General features: G+C 42.4%; 1 protein-coding gene across 1 annotated transcript; it reads right to left on the bottom strand.

Annotated features, from left to right (window-relative positions):
- Positions 1 to 4: 4 nt before the first annotated feature.
- Positions 5 to 23232, bottom strand: TMEM35B (transmembrane protein 35B). The gene is made up of 3 exons (XM_063444484.1): positions 22835 to 23232; positions 1402 to 1582; positions 5 to 202 (listed from the first exon to the last, which is right to left on the bottom strand). Exons 1-3 carry the CDS (start codon positions 22940 to 22942, stop codon positions 72 to 74), a joined length of 420 nt encoding a protein of 139 aa, XP_063300554.1. The 5' UTR covers positions 22943 to 23232; the 3' UTR covers positions 5 to 71.
- Positions 23233 to 27319: the final 4087 nt, after the last annotated feature.

Below are 27319 nucleotides of genomic sequence, written 5' to 3'. Positions count from 1 at the left end.
AAACCATGGTTAAATTTTTATTTTGAATAAAGAGTGGGGGGAAAATAAAAAAAAGCAGTGCATGAACTTCATCATTCAAACTTTGATTTTTGTCTCCTGCCTTGGCCTCTGATATTTAGCAGAAGTAGGAGTCCCAGACAGACTGTAGCTGGGGCACACATAGCAATCGGTTCCTTTAAAATCAAAAGAGTGTAGATGGCACCTGAAAAAAGTAATAAAACAAAGTATACTAAGCCTAAATGACAAGATGGAAAACATATAAACAGACACAAATACATTATAGTTAGGCAGACCAGCATGCAGTATACAAGCACTAAATCATAAAATTATAAAAGCACTTTAATCAATCATTATCACCATACACTGGAGGTCAAAACTTACATTTACAGCAATGCAAACATGCATATTTTGTGGATACACACACACAAATTCTTACAAGCTCTGATTTCTAAGCGTTCTGCTAACACCATCTTATCACCAGTTTTCAGTGGAAACAGACAAGGTTAATAAGGGCCAGTCAAGAACATCAGGAATAGAGCACATTTAACTGCAGCTCATTTACTAACAGAGTGGCCATTCTGCATCAAGAAGATTATCTGCAGTGTGTACTGTAATCCATTGTTTACTGCTGCCCCCTGCTGCCAAAAGAAAACTAAAACATATCTTGGAAGTCTCTAATAAGGAATCTGCATGTCCTGCTATACCCATCAGATAAATGTTTAAACTAATGAGTAAATGAGTGCATGAACTATTTTAGTTATGAATACATTACACTGATTTTATAAGGCCCTTGTGCTAGGAAAGAGAAAACACACTTGGAAATTTAGAAAGCTTTAATTTGGTAAAAAAATAAAGATTGCATAAAATATCAATAATTCAAAGTTTCAAAAAGGTTATAAAGTGCTTGGTTTTCATAATATAATGCATTCCAGGTTTACATACATTCATACATGTTGCGCAGACAGCCAGATTGAACATTTATGTTTATAATTATGGCTCACACTACATCATATTTTGGTGTCAGATTGGTGAAATTATTTCAACACAACAAAATTAATACTTTGTTTAGTTTAGTGGAGATGTAGCACAGGAAAGAGCAAGTGCAGACAACCTGCAGATCACCAACTCTACAATTCTTCCTATGCTTATCCCAAATACTTTAACTTCAAGCAAAAAGAACAGCATTCTTCGTTCTATGAATAATGTATGCAGGCACACTGACTCAATCTGTGACCTGGTCACGTCACAGTCTACCCTAGACTAGGACCTGGCTGCTATCATCTCATTACAAATATAATTTAGTGGTTGCTGAGCTGCAGGTTGTCTGCCCCAGGATTATTGGAAAGTGGGAATTGGCATGAGAGGAAAAGCATGAGTGAGCTAAGATAAGTATTTTCTTACCAATCATTACAACGCACAGCACAAAGTTACTGATTTCGCGCAGGATCTGGGGTCCCACCGCAAGCAGGATACCAGCCACCAGTTCCACCCAGCCCACTGCTTGCATGTACTGCAGTGGTTCTGGTTTGTAGCCCAATTCTTTTAAAGGGAAGACATCTGCAAACTGCACAAACTGGGATTTCTACAGAAAGTAAGAAAAGGGCATTTATTAACAAATCAAACAAGTTACAGGTCAGTGAAATCAACATTAAGTCACATTACTGTAATGTCCTCAGGAAGGGTCTAGGAAAACAGGATTATAGTTTAATTCCTGCAGGTTAGTTACCCACATAACATGAACCTAACTCTCATGTGGTTGACAGACACTATGGCGTACTGCTGCACACATACTATGAATATGTAGAGCAGGGGTTCCCAATAATTTTTTTCTGTGGTACCCCTTGACATACAGCACCAACATTGTTGAATCCTCGAAAAGCTTTTACATCTTAGAGCAAACCTTTAATTAGCAGGATGTAATGCTTTCTTTTAGCAAATTTAGATTTATGGTATACATACACATTAATTTCTACAGTAGGTGTACTTAGGAGCAGGTGTGATTTTGTGTGTAGAGTTGGTGTTTGTATATTTTAGAGTTAATACAGGGCTTTGTTTGTATGTAAATGTTTGCATTTGCATGCAGTGGTGTGGTTGGATGTAGAGTTGGCTTTTAAATGCAGGTGTTCATTTGTGTATAGTATTGTTTTTTGTATATAAATTTAGAGTTTGAATTCAGGGGTGCTTCTGTACGTATAGATAGGAGTATAGCTGGACATAGGATGTAGATAGATATAATCGCCTTTGGGTGCCTCCCCTTAGATGATTTGGGGGTCTATCCAGAACTCCCTCTCAGCTGGTTGGTGGTATCGCCACAATATGGAAGTCCGGAGTCAGGAAGTGTAAAAAAAAAAAAAAATCAGATTTGTTTAAGTATAGAGAGAAAAAACCAAGTGCGGTCCTACGCATTTTGTCTTTTATAAGACTTCCTCGGGGACCCAGTTATAAACAAATTTATACAGATAAAATATCCTAATAAAAGGACAAAATAGCAGCATAACCCTTCCCTCCCCGGTCCTTCCTTATAGATGGCTTTCATCCATTCCTATTGGTGGTCCAGGGGGAGTCTTCCACATTGTCCAGCGCTTTCAGGGATTCCCATAATTGATTTTCGCGGGTGAAATACCAGTGTGACGTCACTTCCGGGTGACTTATGCTTTCCACCTTCGAAAGTGGTCATATGTTGATGTGAACATAATTGAGTCCTTAGAAAATTGTAAGGCTCAAAGGAGATATAGATATAGATATAGATATAGATATAGGTATAGATATAGGTATAGATATAGGTATAGATATAGGTATAGATATAGGTATAGATATAGGTATAGATATAGGTATAGATATAGGTATAGATATAGGTATAGATATAGATATAGGTATAGATATAGATATAGGTATAGATATAGGTATAGATATAGGTATAGATATAGATATAGATATAGATATCCTGCACATATAAATTCAAAAATAGTGACTACAAGACAAGGCTACTGTATGGTGGCAACTCCCATGTTTAGAAATAACATACAATTAGAGGAGATAAAGAGAATAATATAATCCCTGGTTATATAAAACAAAAAATAAAAAGATTTAAAAAAATTAATCACATACTCATTAATGATGTATTTTGGTATATTTTGATTATAATTTATTTACTAATTTATGATACTAGGTATAATTGCCATGCAATTGCCTTAACAAATGTGAGACGTGTAAACACACAAGCACCACTATATGAGTGGAGTGGGTATTGATGTTTAATTAAAAAGAAATAAAATAGAGGATTACTCCAAGTATTAATTAATCCTTTAAATATACCATTCACCTATCTTATATAAACAGCCTAGTAGGTTCATTATAAGCAGAGTATCCCCCCCAAAAATAATCTTATTCATTAGAGACTGACCCTGTGGATAGATCCTATATTAGAGAAAACATATAAAACATATAATGTATATGTTTGCGTTGAGACATCCTGGTTCTAGAGAGCCCAATTGTTGGAGCCAGAAGGTCTACTGCTGTGTAAGTCTGTGTTTCTGTATGTAATGTTTGCATACCCTGACACACATACATACAGACACACCTACAAACACACCCCCTGACAAATATACACTGACACACATGCCGATGCACAAAGTGGCATACACTGACACCCACACACACCCTGACATACATGCAGATACACAGACACATATATACGTACACTGACACACATAGATACTTATCCTGACACACAGATACATACCCTGTGACACAGACACAAGCAGATGCACAGAGATACACACCCTGAGACAAAGATACACACTGACACACATGCAGATACACAGACACATAGATGCATACAATGACATTTAAGGATACACACCCTGACATACACATACTATGAGATACACACAGACACAGAGATTCACATACTGACACCCCTGTGAGGGGTACTGAGTGTGTTAGGTGTACTCTGTTTGTGTGAGGGGTACTTTGTGTATGTAAGTACTGTGTGTGACTGTGGGCATATATATTGGTCGTGGTTAGGAGTAACTAAGCATATATTTTATCATTTGCAAAAAAAAAAAAAATTCTCTCCTTCCTTTTTCCTCAGGAAGGGGGGACATTGCCCTGGTGGTCCGGTGGAGATGAGCAGCATTAGCCTGCCTGCAGCTCCTTTGGCTGCAGGCAGAGTTCAGTCCTCCCGCGAAATCCTCAGAGGATTGCCGTTCCAATAGCGCTGGCTCCTGTGATCTCCCCTGTCGGTCTCGGCCCATGGCCATCGTGGCCCACCAGGCATTTGCCCAGTTTGACCCATGGCCAGTCCAGGCCGGTTCCCAACCAGTGTTGACGCTATTACCGAAATTATTTTGCATACCCCCCGGGGCACGGATTTGTACCCCTGGGGGTACGCGTACCACGGGTTGGAAATGCCTGCTCTACGGGATCACTCTATATGTTAAGTGGGGAAGAAAAAAATTAAATAGAAAATTTGAGCTAGTGGATACATTAATTGCTACTTTTATGGTTGTATTTTCTCCTTACAACCTTTTTTTAATATTCTAAAGCTCATGGGCCTTCTTGAATTCAATAGTGTTTCTATTGTTTCAATAGTGTTTCTATTGTTTCAATAGTGTTTCTATTGTTCAATAGTGTTTCTAATTATATCTCTCCCAATATGTTGAAGTAAAAATGTAAAGCACAACAAAATTACATTAGTCACACATAACCATCCTCGGGATAGCTATGCGAAATGTCAAAGGCATAGCACTTTCATTATCCACCTAGATAACATACCTAAATGACACAAGCCTTTACATGCTCCTCACTGTACCATTGCATTTTCATAAGGGCCTATTCAGAACCATCCTACACTGTTATTTGCAATACACAATTTGGACCTGTTAACGCAACAGCCCCCGTACCGCGATAAAGCAATGGCCTGAGACCTAACTTTTGTCGCACGTAGACTGATAACAGTGATCGGCTCATGGCACGAACACACACATCAGCTACCATAATTGAGAAACTAGCCGGACACAGGTCGTTAATAATTAATTGTTTTTCTTCTAGACATGTATGTTGAAACGTTAATTCAGAATACTGTGGTTATGTGTTAGATTTAAGCTTAGACATATGCACACCTGCAAAGTTTATGTACGATATAATTATCTGATCAATTCGCCTCTGCGCAGGTGACAATTTACATCTGTTCTTCTATACCGATGCTTAAGCCTCTGCGCAGGCGACTGTTCGCTTTCATGAAAATCTGTTTGATGTAAGAATACCAGACATGATAACAATAAACATATTTAAAACAAATTTAAGTTACATCTGATTGAAAACTAAACCATTTTGTCTTCATGCAGACTGTATCATTTACAGCAAGAGGAGGTGTGACTAGAGCTTCATAAACAGGAACAAAAGTGATTTCACTCCTAAATGGCAGAGAACTTAAACACTAAAACTTCAGAGGCATGACATATACACAACAACTGCTTCATCAAGCTAAAGTTGTTTTGGTGACTATATAGTGTCCCTTTAATACTCCCCTTTCCAGAACACATAAAACTCTTAAAAATGCCCAAAATAAATAAATAAATCTCAAAATAAAATACTTTTGTTAGGCGTCAGCTCCAAGAGAACACCTACCAGATTATTTTTGGATATTTCATTTTTTTTATTTTTTAAGTAGTCATAGGGGTATTCCAGCATTGCAATTACTAATGGCAGGGATGATTGCTTTCTGGGCCGCTAACACACAAGAGTTGTTGAACAGAGCTTCCCAACACCACCAACAGATAAGCATTGGGAGGTATGTTGAGCAAGCTGTTGGTGGTACAACAGGGGTGAGGGTGAATTGTGCAAGGCTTTTGCTATCTCAACCATGAAAGAGTCTGTACTTCGGCTAGTGGCCTGAGACCATTTTTGTGGGGCCTTTTTATGGGAATGCATAAAACGAAAAATGCAAACTATAAAATGTTAATTACCTTTACAATTATCTTAAAATGAACACTCTAGTGGCAGGAATACAAAACCTATAGTGCTGAAATGCTGTTTAGGTCACCGGCCTCCTCTCTCAGCCATGCCGGTCTTGACGCAGCTGGTCCCGCCTCCATGGCTGTGATCAATGTTGATGATTTCAGCCAATCCAATGCTTTCCCACACTACATATGTAATACTAATTAAGACTGTTGGAATATAGGATACTACATCTTGCAATTCCAGCGCAACTTCCATCTGCCAAACCCATAGATCACATGTACCTGCTTTAGGACAATCCACACAGATCTGAGCATAAAACAAGAGCATTACCCAAAGGAATATATATATATATTTGTGTACGGGATTATGGAAAGGGGCGTATATTCCCAATAGGTTTAGTTTTAACAAATAATAGTCGGTTGAGGTGTGCCGAAACCGACGAGAGGCTAGGCCTGCAAAAAAGAGGGCCCGCCTGGTTAAGATGAACTGATAAGAGGGTGTGGTGGGAGGGGAACTTCCGGATCGACGAAGACAGGTGAGTGGGGACTAGTTAGCTTATATAGGGCTGTAAATCCCTCCCACAATTTCAGGCAAAAAGCCTTCTATTTGTGTACGGGATTATGGAAAGGGGCGTATATTCCCAATAGGTTTAGTTTTAACAAATAATAGTCGGTTGAGGTGTGCCGAAACCGACGAGAGGCTAGGCCTGCAAAAAAGAGGCCAAAAAGTATGTAACGATTATGTCTTTATTAACATCACAATGGTAACATTATTTAGACATTCTGTGGAAAGCGAGTCTGATCTCTTCCTCTGGGTTTGGAATGTACCGGTTATACACAGCGGATTTCCAGCGTCCCATTCTTTTAATTATATGTGACGGGACATGGCTACTTGAAGCCGTGGTGGCTGCTCCGATGCGAAAAGAATGTCCTGAGAAGGAATTAGGATTGAGGCCGAGTCTAAGTAGTAATGCACGTATGTACAGCATAAAGTGTTTAGTAGTGAGTGGTTTTCCTCGTAGGGACAAAAGCGGCAGTTCTGGATTCCTATTTGGTTGACTTAACAATTTATCCAGCACCTGAACTGGGCAAAGTTTAGAACCCGTGGGGAAATACTTGATCTCCACGGGGGGGCCTGTTTGATTAGTTTTTGTACGGGGAATTGTCAATATATAATAATCATTAATTTTGTACAAGTTTCTCTGTTTAAGGCAAGTGTCTGTGTCAGTTACCTTTTCTACTGAAAACTCCTTGGGCCGTAGGAACCCGAAAAAGGCCAAGTAAGCTGCGGATTTAATTATCAGATTAGTAGAATTTTCAAAGGGGTTTTTATCTAACAGCTTAGAGATTCTTTCGAAGATGTTACCATCGATTGGGAGTCTTACGAGGGTTTTATGGTTACTTAGTCTCTGTATACCCTTAAGAATGTTTTTAATTGGGTATGTGGACAAGAAAGGGGTCTTGTCTGGATAGAGCGTAAGCATGAAGTGTTGAATGCCTGTTAAGTATAGTTTGATGGTATTGTATGCGAGTTTTAATGAGATGTGGCAAAAAGTTGAAAATGCCACCATAGTTTCAACAGAAAATCGATTTATTATGTTGAAGTTGCGTACAAAGTTATTGAATATCTCAAATGCCCTATTGTAAGCCTTTTTAGTGTTAGCTGATAACCCGGCCTGAGCTAGAATTCTACTGTGGGCCAACAATAGATTTAAAGCATGACTAGATCTCTGAACTGCGGGGGAGTTTTGGGTTGTCTGTTCGCCGTAGGGTGAAGTCGGAAAAATTCCTGCAAATGGAAACGTGACAAAGCGTCAGCTGCATTGTTGAACATACCGGGAACATGTATACAACAAATGAAAAACTGCAAGTTTGCCGCCAACCAAGTGAGCTTTCTCACCAAGTTCATTATAGACAGGGACTGAGATCGGCCTTTGTTAATTATATTGCAGGCTGCCAAGTTATCTGAATAACACCTAACTGCTTTGCCCCTCCAAACCTCACCCCAAATGTGTGCTGCTGCCACTATGGGAAAAATTTCGAACAACGCTGAGGTTTTGTCGAAGTTATCTAGGGAACTAGTCTCAGGTGGCCAACTATCATAAACCCATTCATCCCCAAATATTGCTGCATACCCAACTGAAGCGGCGGCATCAGTCCAAACCACTGGAGAATCATCGGAGATGGGAGGGATGAATAACGACCTGCCGTTCCACGAGGATAAGAACAGTTCCCACATAGCTAGGTCAGCCCTTGCAGAACTGTCTAAACTGATCTTAGTGTCATCGTCAGGGAGGCCGTGGAGTAGCGAGAGCAACCTGGAGATGAAAGATCTGCCTTGCGGGATAATACTCATAGCAAAATTAAGAGAGCCCAAGAGAGACTGTAACTCTTTCCTGGTGCATGACCCGAGGTTGGTGCAGGTGCGAATGTAATCTAGAATCCTATCTACTTTGACCTGAGGGAGGCTGGCTTGCATGGTTTCCGAATTGATCGTGATACCTAAGAAGGTGATTTCAGTTTTAGGACCTTCTGTCTTATTAGAGGCTACCGGAACACCTAGTTCCTCGAATAAGGAGAGTGCCTTCTGCAGGCTGAGTGGTGTGCGGTAGTGAGGTTCGACGAACAGAAAGTCGTCGAGGTAGTGGATTACTACTGGGCACCTGCACTCGTTGAGTAAAAGCCAATTCAGGGTCTCTGCGAACATATCGAAGAGTTTTGGGCTACTTTTGGAGCCAAAGGTCAGCCTGGTTGCAAAATAGTATTCCCCTTGCCACTTAACTCCGTGAAGGTGCCAGAGCGACTGCTTAATGGGTAGCAATTTGAAAGCATTAGAGATGTCCGTTTTGCTTAACCAAGCTGCCTCACCGAGGTTAATGATGGCCTGAATGGCATCGTCTATCCTAGCGTAATGTAGTGAGAATTCCTCTGATGGAATAAGGGAATTTAAACTTGGGGAGGTGGAAGAGTGCGGTGCCGAGAAGTCGATTATTAACCTCTTTTTGTCGTTAAATTTACCCGTGGCTATGCCCAACGGACTTGTTCTCCAGGACGTGAAAGGAGGTGTGGTGAAAGGACCTATCATGAAGCCGCTACCCACCTCCTTATCGAGGAGAACCTTCAGAGAGGCTGGGTCAGACAACGCTGAATGCAGGTTAGGGCATTCTAGTGTGCCTGGAGGGAGTGCTACAAAACCTGTGTGAAAGCCTTTGGTGAAACCAGAGATGAGAAAGTCCGCCAAGTGTGAGGAAGGATGTGTAGTCAGGTAACGTTGCAAATTAGGTACGTTTATTGGTGTAATAGCCTTTTTCGGAAACAGTTTGTTCGGGCACATAGCTTTAGCGTGAGCCCTGAAACAGATAGAGCAAACATGGAGCAACCTACAGGCGCTATAAGTACACCCCCCGTCATTAAAGTTATTGCAGACTTGCACTTTCCCAAGAAAAACTATAGGCCTGCCTAATTTGTCTTTAATATCCCTCTGACCAGAGTAGTCTGAGTTAGCAAAACTAGTAGACGGAGCTACTGCGGAACTGGGACAAAAATTGGAAGTGTGAGAAGCTGAAGCGCATATTGCACATGCTGGTGTCCTAAGCCCGGCGAAATGTCTACAAAATAATTCAGTGTCCAACTGACTCCAATCGGTGGGAGCGTTGAACTGTGCCAGTGATGCGGCTGATCTGGCTGAGAAAGACTTATGGTAGTCGTAGAACGCATAACCACCGTACTTGTAGGCAAGGTCCACCAGCTTGTGCAAGTATAAGTCCAGCTCTTCCCTGCGGAGTGGAAAAGAAGAGCAAATCACGTCCCTATACAACCCAAAAGCTAACACGAACTCGGGAATATTGAGTTTTTTGTTGAGCCTAGGGTCTCTAGCTCTCATCACCACTGAGATATCCTCGAAAGTATAAGACCTGTTCTCGATGATATCCTGTGATGCGATGAGGAGGGAAGCTAAATTAACATCTTTCCCTTCAAGTATGTCCCGTTTAAGGTTCTGAGGGATCAAATGCACCGGATTAATTATGCTAGATTTTTTGGCGGGAATAGTAGTGGGGTTACCTCCGGAGCCGGGCTCTGGTTGCACCAGCGGAACCGGGATTTCAGTAATGTTGGTCTGGCCGGAGGCTTCCAGGGTATCCAACCTGTCGCCTATGCTGGCTACGGAAGCCACCAAAGAGGTCATCATGCCCCGAAGTTCTGCCAGACTACCCTGGATAGTACCGTCAGAACTAGGGCCTGGCAAAACCTCCGCATTTTGGGGATTAAGCAAACGGAAGAGTTCTGCTTTCCTGGCAGTAGCCGGGAAGGGAATGCTCCTTCTGTTCAGCTCGGCCGTGATCTTTGAAATGGTCCAGGATCTGTAGCTGGATGAGGCACCAGGCTCCCCTGGCTGGACGCTAGACCTGGACGGGACGCTTGCAATAGACTGTTCATCGTCTTGCGCTGAAGCGGTGGACATGCTATGGGCATGAGAGAAAACGTAGCGATTAGAAGGAGAGAGAAGGGAAAGCTTAATTAATTGTTTATTTATTTAATTATAGAATTTGTTTCGTGAGCTGGTTGGCTAGCTAGTGCCGTAGTGGCGAAGCAATTAGACTAGGTTGATGACAGGTGAGGCCCTACTAATTGCCAAGCGGCTTGAGAGGCTCTATCTATGAGTTGGCGCGAGGGGATTGCGTGGCCACTGAGCGTAGTGGCGGGGCGTTGGCCTCTCGGTGAATTGAAAGCATAAGACAGATTGGGGGTGACAGGTGAGGCCCTCTCTATGCCACAATGCGAGGCAGCTAGCTATGATTTGGCCCGTGGGGCGTGGAACCTCCGAAGTGAGGATGGGTGATGGCCTCGCGGGACCACTAACCTAAGGCGAAGAAGCCGGGGGAAAAACTACCGCTATTGGGCTCCTAAAACCCTGAAACCAGCCACAACTAAACGGGATGGAGAAAATAGCCACGAGACTGAGCGTGTTCGAATGAAGAGCGCTAAGCTTACCTGAATGAATGAGATAGCGACAAGTAGTAGCCCAGACGACCCACAGAGTCAAAATACCCCTGTTAGCTTGTACTGCGGATGCCCCGAATTGTAGAGAAGGGACCCAGGTGACGTTTAAGAGAATATAAAAAATAAAAACAAAATTCAGGTTAGAAGCCCCCCACTTTTTTTTTTTTTTTTTAAACTTTTTTTTTTTTTTTTTTTTTTTTTTTATATTATTAATAAAATACCCGTAAGATGTTGCAACTATAATGGCAGAATTACCCCCAGGGATATAGGAGGAGAGAACGCAGAGGAGACCCAAGAAGTCAGTAACCCCATGAAAAATTTAGAGTCCAAAAGGAGCGAGCCAATTATATAACCAATATTAAGTGACCAGAAGCATTCATGTGAATTCATGGCAAACAAACCGTTCCCCATGCCCCCCCACTTGTACCCCATATATAAGAAAAAACTAATCAACACAGGAAATATCAAGCCTTGTTATTACTAATGCCAGCGTGCAGCTGCCCACACAGCTTTAATATATAGGGTGGCACACATGAATATACTCAAACGAACATTGAAATATGCAAATGCGTAATAAATGAGACCGGGAAGGAAGTAGCCGAAACGGCATGCACACGAGGATGGAAAGGCAAGCGTTTTGAAGCGAAACGAAAGCGATGAATTGGGAAAGCGAGGTGATGTGCGAATAGAGATCGTGAAGGGTGAGTAGAACGTGCACGGACTGAAAAGACTTACGGTTAGACGAACGAGAGATTGCTGAAGGCCGCGTGGGACAGCCAGGAACCGGCGGGCAGCGTGGCGCACGACGCGGAGGAATGACGTCAGGCGGAACGAAAGCGGGAGAACTTCCGGATCGACGAAGACAGGTGAGTGGGGACTAGTTAGCTTATATAGGGCTGTAAATCCCTCCCACAATTTCAGGCAAAAAGCCTTCTATATATATATATATATATATATATTTATTTATTTTTTTATTTATTTTTTTATTTATTTATTTACCGGCACTCCTAGGTTTTCCAAATTAAGATTCTTTATTCCAAAGGATTAAATCGACGTTTCAGCTCCATTACAGAGCTTTCATCAGGACATTAACGCTAACGCTAACTTTGGCCAGTGTTTGTGACCAAATGGCTACTAAAAAAGACTGGACATACCCCATTTGCAAGAGAAGGGCACCTAGGGCAGCACAAAACCAGGATACACCACTGCATTATGGGTGTAAATTTAATTCCTGGGCTACTACACAGTCTCAAAGGCAACATAACCAATCTGGCGAATTTCAATTTCAAATGTAACGTGCTATATTTGACCCTGTAACTTCCCAAAACACCATAAAACCTGTACATATGGGGTAGTGTTTTACACATGAGACTTTGCTGAATACAACTATGTGTATTTTATTGCAGTAAAAGCAAACAGTATTATGACATTGACAGTTAAAATGTCATGTAGAACTAAAAATATAACAAAATTTCTTATTTTCTCCCATTTTTTTTCATATTAAATTATGTTTCATAGCTAAATATTTGATATTAAATGAAAGCCCTGTTTCCCCTGAATAAAATTATATATAATAAGGAGGGGTGCATTTAAAGGGAAACTCCAGTGCCAGGAAAACGATCCGTTTTCCTGGCACTGGAGGGTCCCTCTCCCTCCCACCCCCCAATCCCCAGTTGCTGAAGGGCAGCGACAGGTCCCACGTCGCTGCTCCCTCCTCCCCCGCTGCTCCTCCTTCTGCTTACGTCGGCCGGTGGGCGAGACTGATCTCGCCCGCCGGCCGAGGAGACCTAATGCGCATGCGCGGCAATGCCGCAAATGCGCATTAGCGCACCCCATAGGAAAGCATTGAAAATTAATTTCAATGCTTCCCTATGGGGAATAGAGCGACGCTGGAGGTCCTCACACAGCGTGAGGACGTCCAGCGACGCTCTAGCACAGAAAACCTGTGCTATAGAGTAGGAAGTTCCCTCTAGTGGCTGTCTAGTAGAAAAAAACTGCAATGATTACACTTGCAGGGTTAAGGGTAGTGGGAGTTGGCACCCAGACCACTCCAATGAGCAGAAGTGGTCTGGGTGCCTGGAGTGTCCCTTTAATATGAAAGAGGTGAATTACGGTTGGACCGACATATAGCGCAAATGCCAGGTTTTGTTTTGTTCACAACGTGTACATTTGGCTCAGTCCTTAAGGGGTTAAGGGTTTAGCAACCTAAGGGGGCGCATCCCCAGACACACTACACCACAGGGTATTGCATGCAATCACACTTTGGGTAATTTTAATAATTTAGGATTTCTTATATATAAACTTGAGGTTTATTATGTATTTTTGTTGTCCTAATGAAGTCCCAAACGGTGACTGAAACATTGACTATCTGTAGCACTTCCAGCACTTTACGCAAGTGTTTTTTTTTTTAAGAAGAAATAAACATTAAGTTTTAAATGAAATCCCTGAGCGCAGACTACAATTTGGATTTTTCTTGCATACACACACACACACACACACACACCCACAGCCTAGCACCCGGTATCAAAACATTGACATATTTAAGAAGAAGTGCAAGAAAGAGGGAAATGTATGTATGCATGTCTATTTAAATATTTTAAACAGCCCTCAAACAGTTTGCTGAAGACAAGCAGACTAAGGACATGGATTACTGGAACCATGTCCTGTGGTCCGATGAGACAAAGAAACTTATTTGGTTCCGATGGTGTCAAACGTGTGTGGCGGCAACCAGGTGAGGAGTACAAAGACAAGTGTGTGTTGCCTACAGTCAAGCACGGTGGTGGGAGTGTCATGGTCTGGGCCTGCACGAGTGCTGCCGGCACTCGGGAGATACAGTTCATTGAGGGAACCATGAATGCGACATACTGAAGCAGAGCATGATTCCCCCTTCGTAGACTGGGCCGCATTGCAGTATTCCAACATGATGACGACCCCAAACACACCTCCAAGATGGCCACTGCCTTGCTAAAGAAGCTGAAGGTAAAGGTGATAGACTGGCCAAAAATGTCTCAAGACCTAAACCCTATTGAGCATCTGTGGGGCATCCTCAAACAGAAGGTGGGGGAGCACAAGGTCTCCCAACATCCATCAGCTCCGTGATGTCGTCATGGACGAGTGGAAGAGGACTTCAGTGGCTCCTTGCCCATGAGGTTTAAGGCAGTGCTGGAAAATAATGGTGGCCACACAAAATATTGACACTTTGGGGTGTATTCACTTTTGTTGCCAACGGTTTAGACATTAATGGCTGTGTTGAGTTGTTTTGAGGGGACAGCAAATTTACACTGTTATACAGGTTGTACACTTACTACTTTACATTGTAGCAGAGTGTCATTTCTTCAGTGTTGTCACATGAAAAGATAAAATATTTACAAAAATGAGATACTGTATTTAAATGTTTAAGCCATTTTTAATGCAAACTATAATAAAAAAATTTTAAGTTTGTATTTGCGCATTACTTTTATTTTAGAACTATAGACATTTACCATCAAGATGATGATGTGCAGTGAGCTTAGGCAACTATAGGGTCAAAAACAACTTATTTATTTACAACTTATTTATTTATACAGTAGCTATATGAACAGACTAGTGCTTTTAGTGTATAAGTGGCATACAGGCTAGGTCTTGACTTTAGCTTAATGAAGTAGATTTGGTGTATAGATCATTACCCTGCAGTCTCACTGCTCAATTATCTGCCATTTAAGAGATAAATCAATTTGTTTATGCAGCCCTAGTTACACCTCCCTGCATGTGACTTGTATAGTATTCCTTAACACTTTGTGTAAAGAGATCTCCTGCTCTGTTAATAGCCTGCAGGAACCTCCTGAATATGATTAAAGTTCAATACACAGAGCAGAAGATAAAAAAAAAAAATGTAATTCATCTTTTGCAAAGTTTCATTAAGCTAAATATGCTTTAATGCCTATACTATCCATTTAAGGTGCAGGAATGCCCTGGTGCCTTCCCATTTTACTACAGTTTGACAACTTACATTGGTCCCAATGAGTACCCACATCCACACTTACAGTTGCATCAGGTTTTTCCCAGCAGAAAAAGACAGTTGTATAAAGTAAAGCTCAGTCGATGCAGGATCACGCTCATTGGCCAAGAGTGCTCAGCCGACTCTCTAAGCCAATGAGCGTGGTCCTGCTTTGTTCTATAGAGCAATCTAGATTCTCCTGCTGGTCAAAACCACAAACCGCAAAGGAAGCCTTGGCGCGTGCCGACCCTGGGTGGCGGCCAGTTTGTTAGACAAATGCCATCCAGGGGGAGCACTCACAGATTGTTCCCCACCTCGTTCGGCTCCTGAACCAGGGCCTCCCCAGTGCCCCATGGAGTGTTCACACCAATCAATTAGAACGTTGACAACTTGCAACATAAGTGTATAACTGCAAGGGAAGTAATGAGTGCTTCCCCGGGTGGCCGCATTCGTGTCCCGAAAAGAGATGCTTCCCTTGCGTGGTTTCACCCAGGGACCCTGCAAACAGAGGCTGTTCATGCCGGTTACCGTTCTGGGGGTCCCTGAGATTGGTAGGGACACTTTGGGGACAATGGCGGTTTGGCAGACATTCAGTGCCTGGGAGCCCAGGAAGCAGGGTCTTTCCCGTGCTGGGACTCCCAGGTACAGAGAATCCTGGGCAGAAGACACCCCTGCCACGGGAAGTGGGAAACCCTGTATTTGGGTGGCGGGAACAGGGGACAGAGGGAATGGAGTTCCTGTCACGCACAGACCCATGGGAGGGGGAGGACCCTGGGAGGGGACACTGATGGCAGGAACAAGTGACAAAGGTTCCTTTACGTTCCCCTTGGAGGGGAAGGACCCTGGGAACAAGGGTTCCAGTACGTGCCCTTGGGAGGGGGGAGGACCCTGGAAGGAGACATTGTATGTTACCTGTGTTACACCCCTTGCATTGGGGAGAGTATAAAGCAGAGTGTGGGCTATAAAGTGGTTGTTGTACCCCTGGAACGGTGTGTCGTCCAGTTAATAGGGGATAATGGGTCTCTACGTTTATGAATAGCAGAGGTAACCCTGAGTCCGCTACATATACTTCCCAAGTTTTAGGGTCTCATATGCCCAAGTTCTCCTTTAGCCTAGCTTCCTCTAATCTAGAACCCCAAAGTGTCAAGAGTAGGGTAATACAAGAGTATATGCACTTTTGCTTAATTAAGCAGGAAGGCTTTTGAATTTTTTTTTTAAATAGGTTTTAAATACCACATAGTGTGGTAAAAGTAGACATTTTATGGCAAGATAGGAGGCTTCATATTTTGCTTATCCTTCTTTACTGAAACATCCCTGCAGCAAAGAAACAGTTAACAATGTAGATACAAAAATCAGCCAATCAGATTGTAGATCAATAACATATAGTGCAATCAGACTCATCCCACTTCCTTTTTCTTTGCCGCTTGCCTACCAGGTGAGTCTAATCTAATAATATTGCCTTAAGTTTTTTAAATTAAAATACCTTTTAACTTATTAAAGTTGCGTTTTAAAAAAAAATTGTATTTGTTACATATTTATTTGATTTCTATTCCTTGCCTTACTTGTCTAAAGGGATTTGCTTTGCTATCCTTTAGCGGTCAATAGGCTCCTCCAGCCTTGCATTTTCCCCCGCCTTTTTTATCACATCATACAGCTGGGCTTCTATTCTGAGGTAAGTTTCCACTAGTAAATCTTCTTCCTTCTGACCTCAGTTGTACAAACTGTGTCAGACAACCTTTTTAAGGCATCGAGGTCCAGGGGCCCAAGAAAAGGTTTGCCCAGGGTCCCATCAATATTAAAGACGACCCTAGAGAGCTACCTTTGCCTATCTCACATCCTCAACTATCCTCAGGAAAAAGATGTTGGGTATTGTACCAGTGTGTCATTAGCTTATATGTGAGCCTTCACAGTCCTGAGCAGAAGTTCCATAGAAGTGAGTGTACCTGCTACAAACTTAGGATGGTTTCATAATGGAAGGATGAGCTTGTAAACGTAGCAAGGAAGAACCTAGCCCTTATCCTGTACCAAAGGATGCAGCATCAATATACATTTATTATCCTATTCTACACAGGGTCCTACCACAGAAACACAAAAGGTAGGTTCAAAACTGGGTTCCTTCCACGCTGACCCACATTTAGGATATTTAAAAGGGTTAAAACAGTTCAAAGGGACACCCCAGACCTTTAACCCCTTAAGGGCCAAACTTCTGGAATAAAAGGGAATCATGACATGTCACACGTCATGTGTCCTTAAGGGGTTAAAGCAATGTAGCTTGCTGAAGTGCTTTATGTGTGAAGAGTGTCTCCCCCACTTTTTTTTTTTTTTTTTTTTTTACAAAAAGGTGCAGATTTCAAATATATGTCCTGTTACTTCCTGGTTTTATAGCTCAGTGAAGCTAAACTCAAGATGCATCAATTGCTCAGAGCATGTACCTTGCAAATAATTCTCATTGAATTGTACTGGGAAGGTTGTGATTGGACAGGCACGGAAAGTCTGGGCGGGGTTTGAAGGGGAGTGATTGAAAAGGCTTCAGACAAGAGATTTGCAGCTTTTGCATGCATTTTTTAGATATATCCCAATGAAAAAATGCATAATTAAATGCATGCGGATTTCATTGGATGTATACCTACTAAACAGTGATTTTTCTATTTTATCTATTTGAGAAGTGGAGTATCTCTTTAATCAATCATATGAAATGTGCTTCACAATAATACGTATCAAGTTAAGGTAGAGCCTAGTCTTCTATGAAATTTGGGCAGTGTTAGGAAAGAATAGGCTTTCTATGAGACCTATTTTGCCAGATAAACTTATGAATATGAACAAAACAAAAATTTTAAAAAGCCCCAACAACTTTGGCCACTTTAATTGGAATGATCAAGAACAGAAACTGTATACGGATAATAAGTTTACATTAAAGGAACACTATAGTCACCTAAATTACTTTAGCTAAATAAAGCAGTTTTAGTGTATAGATCATTCCGCTGCAATTTCACTGCTCAATTCACTGTCATTTAGGAGTTAAATCACTTTGTTTCTGTTTATGCAGCCCTAGCCACACCTCCCCTGGCTATGATTGACAGAGCCTGCATGAAAAAAAAACTGGTTCCACTTTCAAACAGATGTAATTTACCTTAAATAAGTGTATCTCAATCTCTAAATTGCACTTTAATCACATACAGGAGGCTCTTGCAGGGTCTAGCAAGCTATTAACATAGCAGATGATAAGAAAATCTTAATTAAACAGAACTTGCAATAAAGAAAGCCTAAATAGGGCTCTCTTTACAGGACGTGTTTATGGAAGTCTGTGCAAGTCACATGCAGGGAGGTGTGACTAGGGTTCATAAACAAAGGGATTAAACTCCTAAATGGCAGAGGATTGAGCAGTGAGGCTGCAGGGGCATGTTCTATACACCAAAACTGCTTCATTAAGCTAAAGTTGTTCAGGTGACTATAGTGTCCCTTTAAGTCACGTTGCTCCATTATAACAGTATGTGAAGTAGACTAAGAAAACTATTCTCCGGTTAGCTAGCATCCTCTGGGTGTGATTCCATGTTCAGGACTGTATCTCCCTTCTTAATCTTGTAGAAGGCAGCAGACCTTGAACAGCTTGAAGAAAGGACAGTGATAGCCAGTTAATATTAATACCTCCGGAAAGCAAAATTTCCTAGTGATGCTTCGTATATCCTCCTGTGAAGCCATCAAAAAGTGTTGTTGTTTTTTTGGTGCCAAATATGCACAGGTAGGGGGATAACTAAACCAATATTGGGTCCCTGCAGATTGTAGAACTCTGGTTAGCCAACAAAGCTTTTCTCACCTGCAAACTGAATCTGGATAGAGCTTTAAAAATATATTTATATTGAACAGCGCTCAGCAGATATGTAACCCTCAGAATATTCTTGCAGGTAATCTTCCATAGAGCAGATTATTTGTTGTGGCAGACCATGTTGAGATGGTATCAGCCTATGCCTGTGCCCTAGGCAGGAGTGTCTCTCTGCTTTTCTAGTTTGTTGTTAAATAGCTCTGGAGTAGTGATGGTACAGGTCTTGGGGCTTACTTACCTCCTGTAGGCCTTGAATGTGTAAGTTTGATTTTCTGCCTCGATTATCATTATCATCAGCTGTAATGTCATTAAAAGGCAGTGAGGAGGCAAGGTGAGTAGTCTTGTAGCTGTCTGACTAGGGTTCTGGCCGTTGTCAAACCAGACACTGGTGGCTATCAACTCTCAGCTCAATGAACTTGAGGCCACCATACATTTGATCAACAAAGATATTTTGTTTGTCTGCACTACCAGATTGACTTTGGTATTAAGGAGAGTACGATTTGGTTTAAATGCAGACAGTGGCATTATCGTTTCCTGGACTGCATAGTAGGAAACGTTCTCCAGATCTGTGGGAGTAAATCAAATGATATGAATGGAGAACAAAGACATATGGGCTGCAGCGACATCTGTTATATATATATTGCCCTTACAATCTCTGTCCAGCTAATTATTACCTGGTTTGGACAAGCTCAGGAGATCTTTGGCCTTCTACGGTTATCATTTGGCACAACACCTCAACATTTCGTTTTTTCACAACACTCAATAATGTATATTCAATAGAGCACATTCTAGCTTGACGTATCCCTTGAAAGTGTATATGTTGTAAAAATAAAATTACCTTAAATTCACTCCCATATACAATGAATACATCATATACCTAATGCATTCAATGTAAAATATAGAGTTTACTCACCTTCCCTCTGTTTCAGCACCAATATATTCAAGCTTTGTTGGTGTTACTCTTCATGTAACACCCACCTCTGTGTCTTCCTCTGCTTCCTGCCTTCTGTGATTTGCCCTGATTGATGACACTTCCTCAGTGACACTGGCACTTTATTGCCAGTGTGCAGGCATCTTTTTAACGGGGTGACATCACGTTCCTATGCTCCCTAGCCAGTGCCATTATTGCTGGATGGGGTTTTACCACACAGCGCATGGGTGACGAGCAGAGGAACTCCCTTTGGGCACAACAAGGCATTGACTAAAAATTGTGAGAAAAACAATTATTAATAGTGTTTTCTTGCAGTCTATACATTTGCTAGCAAATCAGCTAGCACAATGTATATGTAAAATTGCATGCTCACTCCAACGAGCATAACTTGTATGTGGTATAATAGATTCACTTCAACCAGCTGAGGTTTCAAATACATTTTATGGGGTTTTATCCTTTTGGATAGGAGTTCACTCATTAAATACAGTTTTATCGATTCTGTTAATGTGTAAATATGATCTATGTATCAAAGTTCACAAACTACTAAAGTCCACAAAGCTAAGGTGACTTTACACACAATTGCACTTTAGACTCATACATTTTAATGTAGTGTTATAATAACAAAATAACAAAAATTGAAATAAAACATGACTTCACCCCCTGAGAACAGACACGTTTCAAAGTCAAATCAGAGTCCAGTTCCACAAATGTCCTATTTCCCCCCTAATGTGAAGGTTGCCTTTGGGTTATAATGCAAAATACCACTAAACTCACCACATGCTACTGAAAAATGAATTGCAATGTAAAAAATAAATAAAATTAAAAGTTACAATAAGAAGTTATTTATTCACAAAGCACATCACCTCAAATGCAGGAACATCATGTTAGTGGTGAGACTTCAAGATAGTAAACACTGTTTGTTCATATGCATTTTCAGTAAATTCGTTGGTTTTTGTTTAATCCTGACGATGCAAATTTTCCAGCTTTAAATTTGCTTTTGAAGGGAGGAATGGGTTCTTTTCTTTTACAGTAATGTCGGGCACACGGACTACATAAGGAGCAGCCCCATGAGGTTTGATGGAGCAAAGTGGGTGGTAAGCATAGCGCTCGCGCTAGAGGTTAAATGCAGGCTAGGGTTAATTGCAGGGCAGCTCACGCTGGCAGAAAAGGCGGCAAGCTCGCGACCAGGGCATGAGCCCTGATTGGTAGATAGCAGCTTGAGGACAATATTGGAGGGAAAATAAGGGGTATAAATTAAAGGGTGCCAAAATGAATTGCCTCAGCTTGTGCCAGACAAATCTGAAGGTTGGCTAGATTAAAATATTTGAGCTGCTGTTGCCACCCACCCTCCCCCTTTTTTATTTCAGGAACCTTAATATGGGATATAAGTCTCCCTCCTGGTCATCACAGGAGGGTGGATTTTGTGGATTTGGTTGAAGAGATATTTATGGCTCCTGGCTTTGGAGGGGAGCAGAGCCTTGGAAAGTGGTTATGGTTAATATGTTGGTTTGGTTTAAAGTTATGGTTTATTATTATTCATATGGTTATGGTTAATTGGAATTATGAAATCCGTAATAAAGGTTCACGGTAATTCTCCAAGGTGTATCATTAAAGTTATTAAAGGGAAACTCCAGTGCCAGAAATACTATCCGTTTTTCTGGCACTGGAGGGTACCGCTCCCTCCCGCCCCCCAATCCCCGGTTACTGAAGGGGTGAAAACCCCTTCAGTCACTTACCTGGGACAGCGGCGATGTCCCTCGCCGCTGTCTCCGCCTCCGCGACGCTCCTCCTGGTGATTACGTCGGCCGGTGGGCGAGACTAATCTCGCTCACCGGCCGAGGAGACCTAATGCGCATGCGCGGAAATGCCGCGCATGCGCATTACATCTCCCCATAGGAAAGCATTGAAAAATCATTTCAATGCTTTCCTATGGGGAATAGAGCGACGCTGGAGGTCCTCACACAGCGTGAGGACGTCCAGCGACGCTCTATAGCACAGGTTTCCTAGGAAGTGACCTCTAGTGGCTGTCTAGTAGACAGCCACTAGAGGTGGAGTTAACCCTGCAATGTAATTATTATTTTATGAAAAACTGCAATAATTACACTTGCAGGGTTAAGGGTAGTGGGAGTTAGCACCCAGACCACTCCAATGGGCAGAAGTGGTCTGGGTGCCTACAGTGTCCCTTTAAATAAACATTTTGATTGAAAAAGTTTGCTGGTGTTTATGTTTCACTTCGATTGCAACATTCAAACCTCATGCATCCTAAGCTGTGTTTGTAACTAGTTTTGTGGAAGGTTTAGTTTACATAGAATCTGCTCACAAACAACCTCTCTGGGAAAATTAAAGGAAGATTACAAGCAATTTATAACTGCAAAAATACACCAATACCACTGCAGCTCCACACTTGACTAGAAGTAGTCCAGTTCTCAGCCCATCCAAATATCTGTAGGGCCTACATGGACCAATAAACTTCCTAACTCTCTTAATATGTTTGGTGAAACACAAACACACCACCACCCCCATATATATATACCCCATTCAAAAGAGCAGGTAATCACAGCTCCTTTACTAATCTGATCTGCTATCAGCTCATGCATCTACGGTACTCCCTTCAAACTGTATGCATGGCAGAGCTGTATATAAGAGGGATACGATCAAACACAACAGAAGCAAATAAAGGTCTCCTGATTGTCTAACCCACTTCCTGGTAAAGACAGAGCTCATTGCTGTATAATACACACACACACAGTATATATTTATATTACAGTACTTATTGGAAACAGTAGTAACACAAGAAGAGAGACAAGCTCTAATGCAACGAGAATAAAAACAAAAAATAAATGTGTCCAAGAAGCTAAATTAAAATGTGTTTTTCAAGGCATAATTCCTATGTTGAACAAGCTCTATACTAGAGCTCTGAGGATCCAAAGTTCAGATCCCCCCCCCCTCAGTGACATGGTATCAGTATTGCATTATACCGGGGCCCCTTATTGCTCCTGGCACAGATATTGAACACTCATGGATTGCACAGCTCGGCTGCCAGCACACTGCCTGCCATCCATCCATCCATCCCGCCACCAGCACCGCACGGGTTAACCTGCCCGCCTCTCTCGGTGTCATGCACGGCGCTGTGTCCTGCTTACCATCTGTGCGTGTACGTCGGCCGAGATGCAGTCGGTGAGTTTGAGCGCCCCGGCCAGGCCGAAGAAGAGCCCCAGGAGGAGGCGGATAGCTGTGAATACTAAAGCCATGATGTCTCAGTGCGTCCCTTCCCGCCCACAGTCCGCTAAACAACTAGACAGGACGGAGCGAGCCCAGCATGACAGGGGGAGGGCATAAAACAGGCCTCTCCCTCCCCCGGAGCTGGGCCATATTCCTCCCCCCGGGCTGTATAAAGTACGGCCGCCTCTTCCTCCCACTAACACAATGGATGGCTCTCCTGTCTATAGCTCTGTGTGCCAGCCCCTCTCCACCTTAACATAGCTCTCTGTGCCAGTCCCTCTCCACCTTAACATAGCTCTGTGCCAGCCCCTCTCCACCTTAACATAGCTCTGTGCAGCCCCTCTCCACCTTAACATAGCTCTCTGTGCCAGCCCCTCTCCACCTTAACATAGCTCTGTGTGCCAGCCCCTCTCCACCTTAACATAGCTCTGTGTGCCAGCCCCTCTCTACCTAAACATGGCTCTGTGCCAGCCCCTCTCTACCTGGACATAGCTCTGTGTGCTAGCCCCTCTCCACCTGGACAGCCTAAACATGGATTCGTTCACATGCTACTGAGTCTCACACCCACCACAATGAGTCACAGACACAACTGATGGCTGAATTCATTCATATAAGGCTATCCAGTTATTTCCTCATCTGAAACTATTACCGCAGCCATAAAGCAGAGTATGTATCTATTCTACCACCTCATCTGTTACAATGTTTACTGTCATCCATTTCAAACTTCTGTTATTATTGCTGAGCCAAGACAAAAAAAAAAAGCAAAACCACACAAATTCGATTTAAAGGAATCTTCAACTGTGTCACAAAACTGGTAAACAAACAACGAAAAAAAACTAAAATACTGCCATCTCCCCCAATAAGAAAAAAACATACTCAGACTTGTATATTTTGTGTATTTTATTAGAAAGTCTATTCTGTCTTTAGTACATTACATACTCATGTTCTGGAAGTGATAGTGCAGTTACATGAATCAGCAATGATATGCTTCCTTAGTTACTGGAGGATCAATAATACATAATATATAAACTATGCAAAAGTGCAATAATAAAAATGCCCTTTTTAATAATAATGTTAAACAATATAAATAGCCCTCAAGGATAACAGAAACCGTATGTTGTCCTACAGAATGTATTGTGTGTGTTTTAAGGTGTATTATTTTGGGTGTTAGGAAGACACTTGATTTTAACGTTCTGCACGTGTATATTTTGCTTCTTTTTCGTATTGTTATTTCATAAAACACCATTGCACTTTTATTGTTCTTTATGCTGAAGGATCAATGCCACTTTTCACAGGACCACATGAGTTTCGTCAATATTAACATGAGTTTGTTCTGCCATAATTGCTCTCTTTCTCATTAAACGCATCTATACCTATCTTACACTGTTTTCTAAAGGACCGTTTGGACTTTTATTGAAAGGGTTACTCTAAGCTCCATGACCATTTCAGTGATTTGAAATGGTGCTTGGAATTTGAATTTGCTGCCGGATGTGTAACTGCACATCGCAGTGTCATTAGCCAACCCAGAGCCAGTTGGCTAATGTAAATTCTGTACATATTGAATACAAAAAATAAAGAATGTGGTAAACCGCGCCAAAATAGTGCTCAGAAGTGTAGAATAAATAAATATGTTATACATACATCTCAATCTTGATTAGTACAATTCAGTATGAAGACCTCAAGAGAAACACAAAGAATCCAAACAATAGTGCAATCTGCTATAATGAGTGGATACACATATGTGCAAAATATCAGATAAAAGGCAAACTCACACTTTACAGAGCTGCTAAGAGCTCTGCTGTATATCGCCTAGACGGTATAATCCCAGTCTTAGGATATGTAGATGTAGGTAGTATGGAATATCCAACCTCAGCCACCGTATGTGGGGAGAAAAAACAGAATACAAACTCCAATGGTACAGTATAAAATCCAAACAAGAAATAATAAAATTAAATATCCTACTTACAGTTTCCAGAGCAATAACTTGCTCTGGTAGTAGTGGCTTATGGTGGTATAATCCCCACCAGAGGATATGTAGAAATAGTAGGAATCCAGCAGCACCAGAAAGGATGATGAAATCAAAAGGATGGAGAAAAACTAAACTTTTATTTAAAAATAATATAAAATATAAGAATGCAGCTTCCAATCCTTCACTTAACGCATTTCGCCCAGGTTTGGGCTTTATCAAAAGTGTATCAAAAGTGTTCTCCTCGGGGGGGCGGGGCCGGGCCGCCGAGCTGAACGGTCGCAGGAAGAACGAGCTCCTGCAAATCACATACAAATAAGCCAAAAAAACGGGTCTTTTGGCAATTTACATGACCCACAACTGCGACCATCGGTGTTGAAGGGCCACCGTAGCCGAGGAGAGGCTTACTCCTGGAGTTTAAGTCCCTCGGGGGAGAGATATCTGCCATGCCAAGCGGGACTTGCCCGGCGGTGAGTGGAGTGGACGGCCGCCACTCCACTATCCTGCCCTACGGGGCCCAACAGAGAAGCTGAATCGTTGCGGGCCCTGCCCCGATCCCCCCCCCCTCTGGACCGGGGGGGTTATCCCGGTCCTCGCCCCATAATGGCGCTCGGAGGCAATACAATACCGCGCCCCCAAGTGAGCCCAAGGCCCAAAACAAGATGGCCGCCAGACCTGCACCCGCTCCTCTGAAGACCTGCTTACAGCCTACCCACGTGGCGGACCCGCTGGGTGCTGACACTCAGCAGTTAAAGATGGCTGCCGGTACCGCCCAACAACTACACACGAGCAGAATACGCTCCTTGCAGCCGTTGACCGCATATGCCGGCAATTTTAGGCACAGCTTGGTGCACAACGACTTTCCTCTCCTCCTACCAAATGAGCAGCAACTCTCTGGAGCCAACCTGTCCGGCGATACCGATTGATAAAGCTCCCCCAAGGCTTTCCCAAGGGGACAGGGCACCAAAGGAAGCAAAACACTAGACTGCACAGACTTCCGGGGCATTAGTGCAATTCCACACATACAGTACTGCCACCAGGGACCTCAGATCCAAACACTCCAGCTTCCTGGAAGCACCTGCCTGACAGTACATCACCAGCAGTGGAAGACCTTTGGAGTTCGGGCACCCCTCAAGGCCTTGAGCTGAAGGTATGGAGACAACCGACCCACTCACAACAGGAAGCAGGACACTCACCTACCCCCGACACCCAGCATGGGAGAGAGTGGGAGAGCCACACCCTAAAGCATCATACTACGGGACTGTATCCAGCCCCGAACAGGCATCAGCTGAGGAGTGACCGGTGGGACCTCAACGTGGTTCTCTCTACGCCAGGCATATCTACCCTGTAGAGAACTGCGGGGATACTGTCTACCCTTACTATTCTTAGCATCCCACATCTTAATGTTCTATTATGCCTTTTCACTAATCTTTGATGATATAGTTCAGTGTCTTGTGTTCTGGACTCTCCCAATCTTAAAGAGAACCCTATGGGGAGGTGAATTCAGGTTGCTGCTGAGCTCGGCTAGTTTAGCTTGTCTCCCCAACTACTAGGCACTGTTAGGCTCCGTTATTCTGCTTTGTTTCCTCTTAGCACCCCCATTGCATGGTGTTGATCTTGTCTTATTGCAGGTTTTATGTTACTTTCACTTGCTTTCAGTCTATGTCCTCTTGTTGGGTGAAGGTCCCTATAGTGTTGAGCTCTCATAATCATAATAACACTCAGCATGTCCTGAATCTATAATGTACCTGTGCACCCTATATCTGTCCTCCCTATTGCTGTGACAACAAGCTTCCAGTTTAGCTAAAGGATATACATATCTAGCCTGCATTACTTTTATTATACTAAAAATGTGCAAGTTTATCAAAGCTATGACACTGTTACATATGTGATATTTTAGGCTTGTAGAGGCTGTTGTGGCCAAATTAATCCTACTGTATAACGATGCACACAAAAATAAAGAATAAAAAAAAAAAAAAAAAAAAAAAAAGTGTTCTCCTCTATTATGTACATATTGAATGTCTGATGCCTTTGTGCACAGCATGCTAGTGACGGGCTCTCCCTCCATGCTGCTCATGTCCACCTGTCCGATTGTCCTGCCTGCATCGCTGTTTCTATTGCAATGCTAACAAGGCATTTGCCTTGATCAGCACTTTCCAGGAGGGTCGCAAAAAATGCCAAGACTGCTTTGTCAATGAAAGTGTGTTGGTTAAACAGTGTGTGCCAATGTCTGTGTGTCTGTTAGTGAGTATATATCAGTGTATGTGTATGAGGGCGTGTCTGTCAGTCAAAATTTGAGTTGGTCTTAAACAGGAAGAGGTTCGACCTTGACAGGAAGGAATGAGGAAATTTTATATTAACCCCTTCAGGACGGAGTCAATAGTGCACGTTCTGATCAAAACAAAACGTAAACAAAAACTAGAATTTGCGCTACATGTCT

The sequence above is a fragment of the Pelobates fuscus genome, chromosome 1, assembly GCF_036172605.1.
Source record: "Pelobates fuscus isolate aPelFus1 chromosome 1, aPelFus1.pri, whole genome shotgun sequence".
Classification (NCBI taxonomy): Eukaryota; Metazoa; Chordata; class Amphibia; order Anura; family Pelobatidae; genus Pelobates; species Pelobates fuscus.
Note: the sequence above shows the minus strand (reverse complement) of the source record. Positions and strands in the feature narration are given on the sequence as shown.

Coding starts and splice junctions, on each gene's coding strand:
- TMEM35B (XM_063444484.1), bottom strand. CDS start 22,942: ATGGCTTTAGTATTCACAGCTATCCGCCTCCTCCTGGGGCTCTTCTTC. Junction 1,583..22,834: donor CCGACGTACACGCACAGATG/GTAAGCAGGACA, acceptor TACTTTCTGTAG/AAATCCCAGTTTGTGCAGTT. Junction 203..1,401: donor GCTGTGCGTTGTAATGATTG/GTAAGAAAATAC, acceptor TACTTTTTTCAG/GTGCCATCTACACTCTTTTG.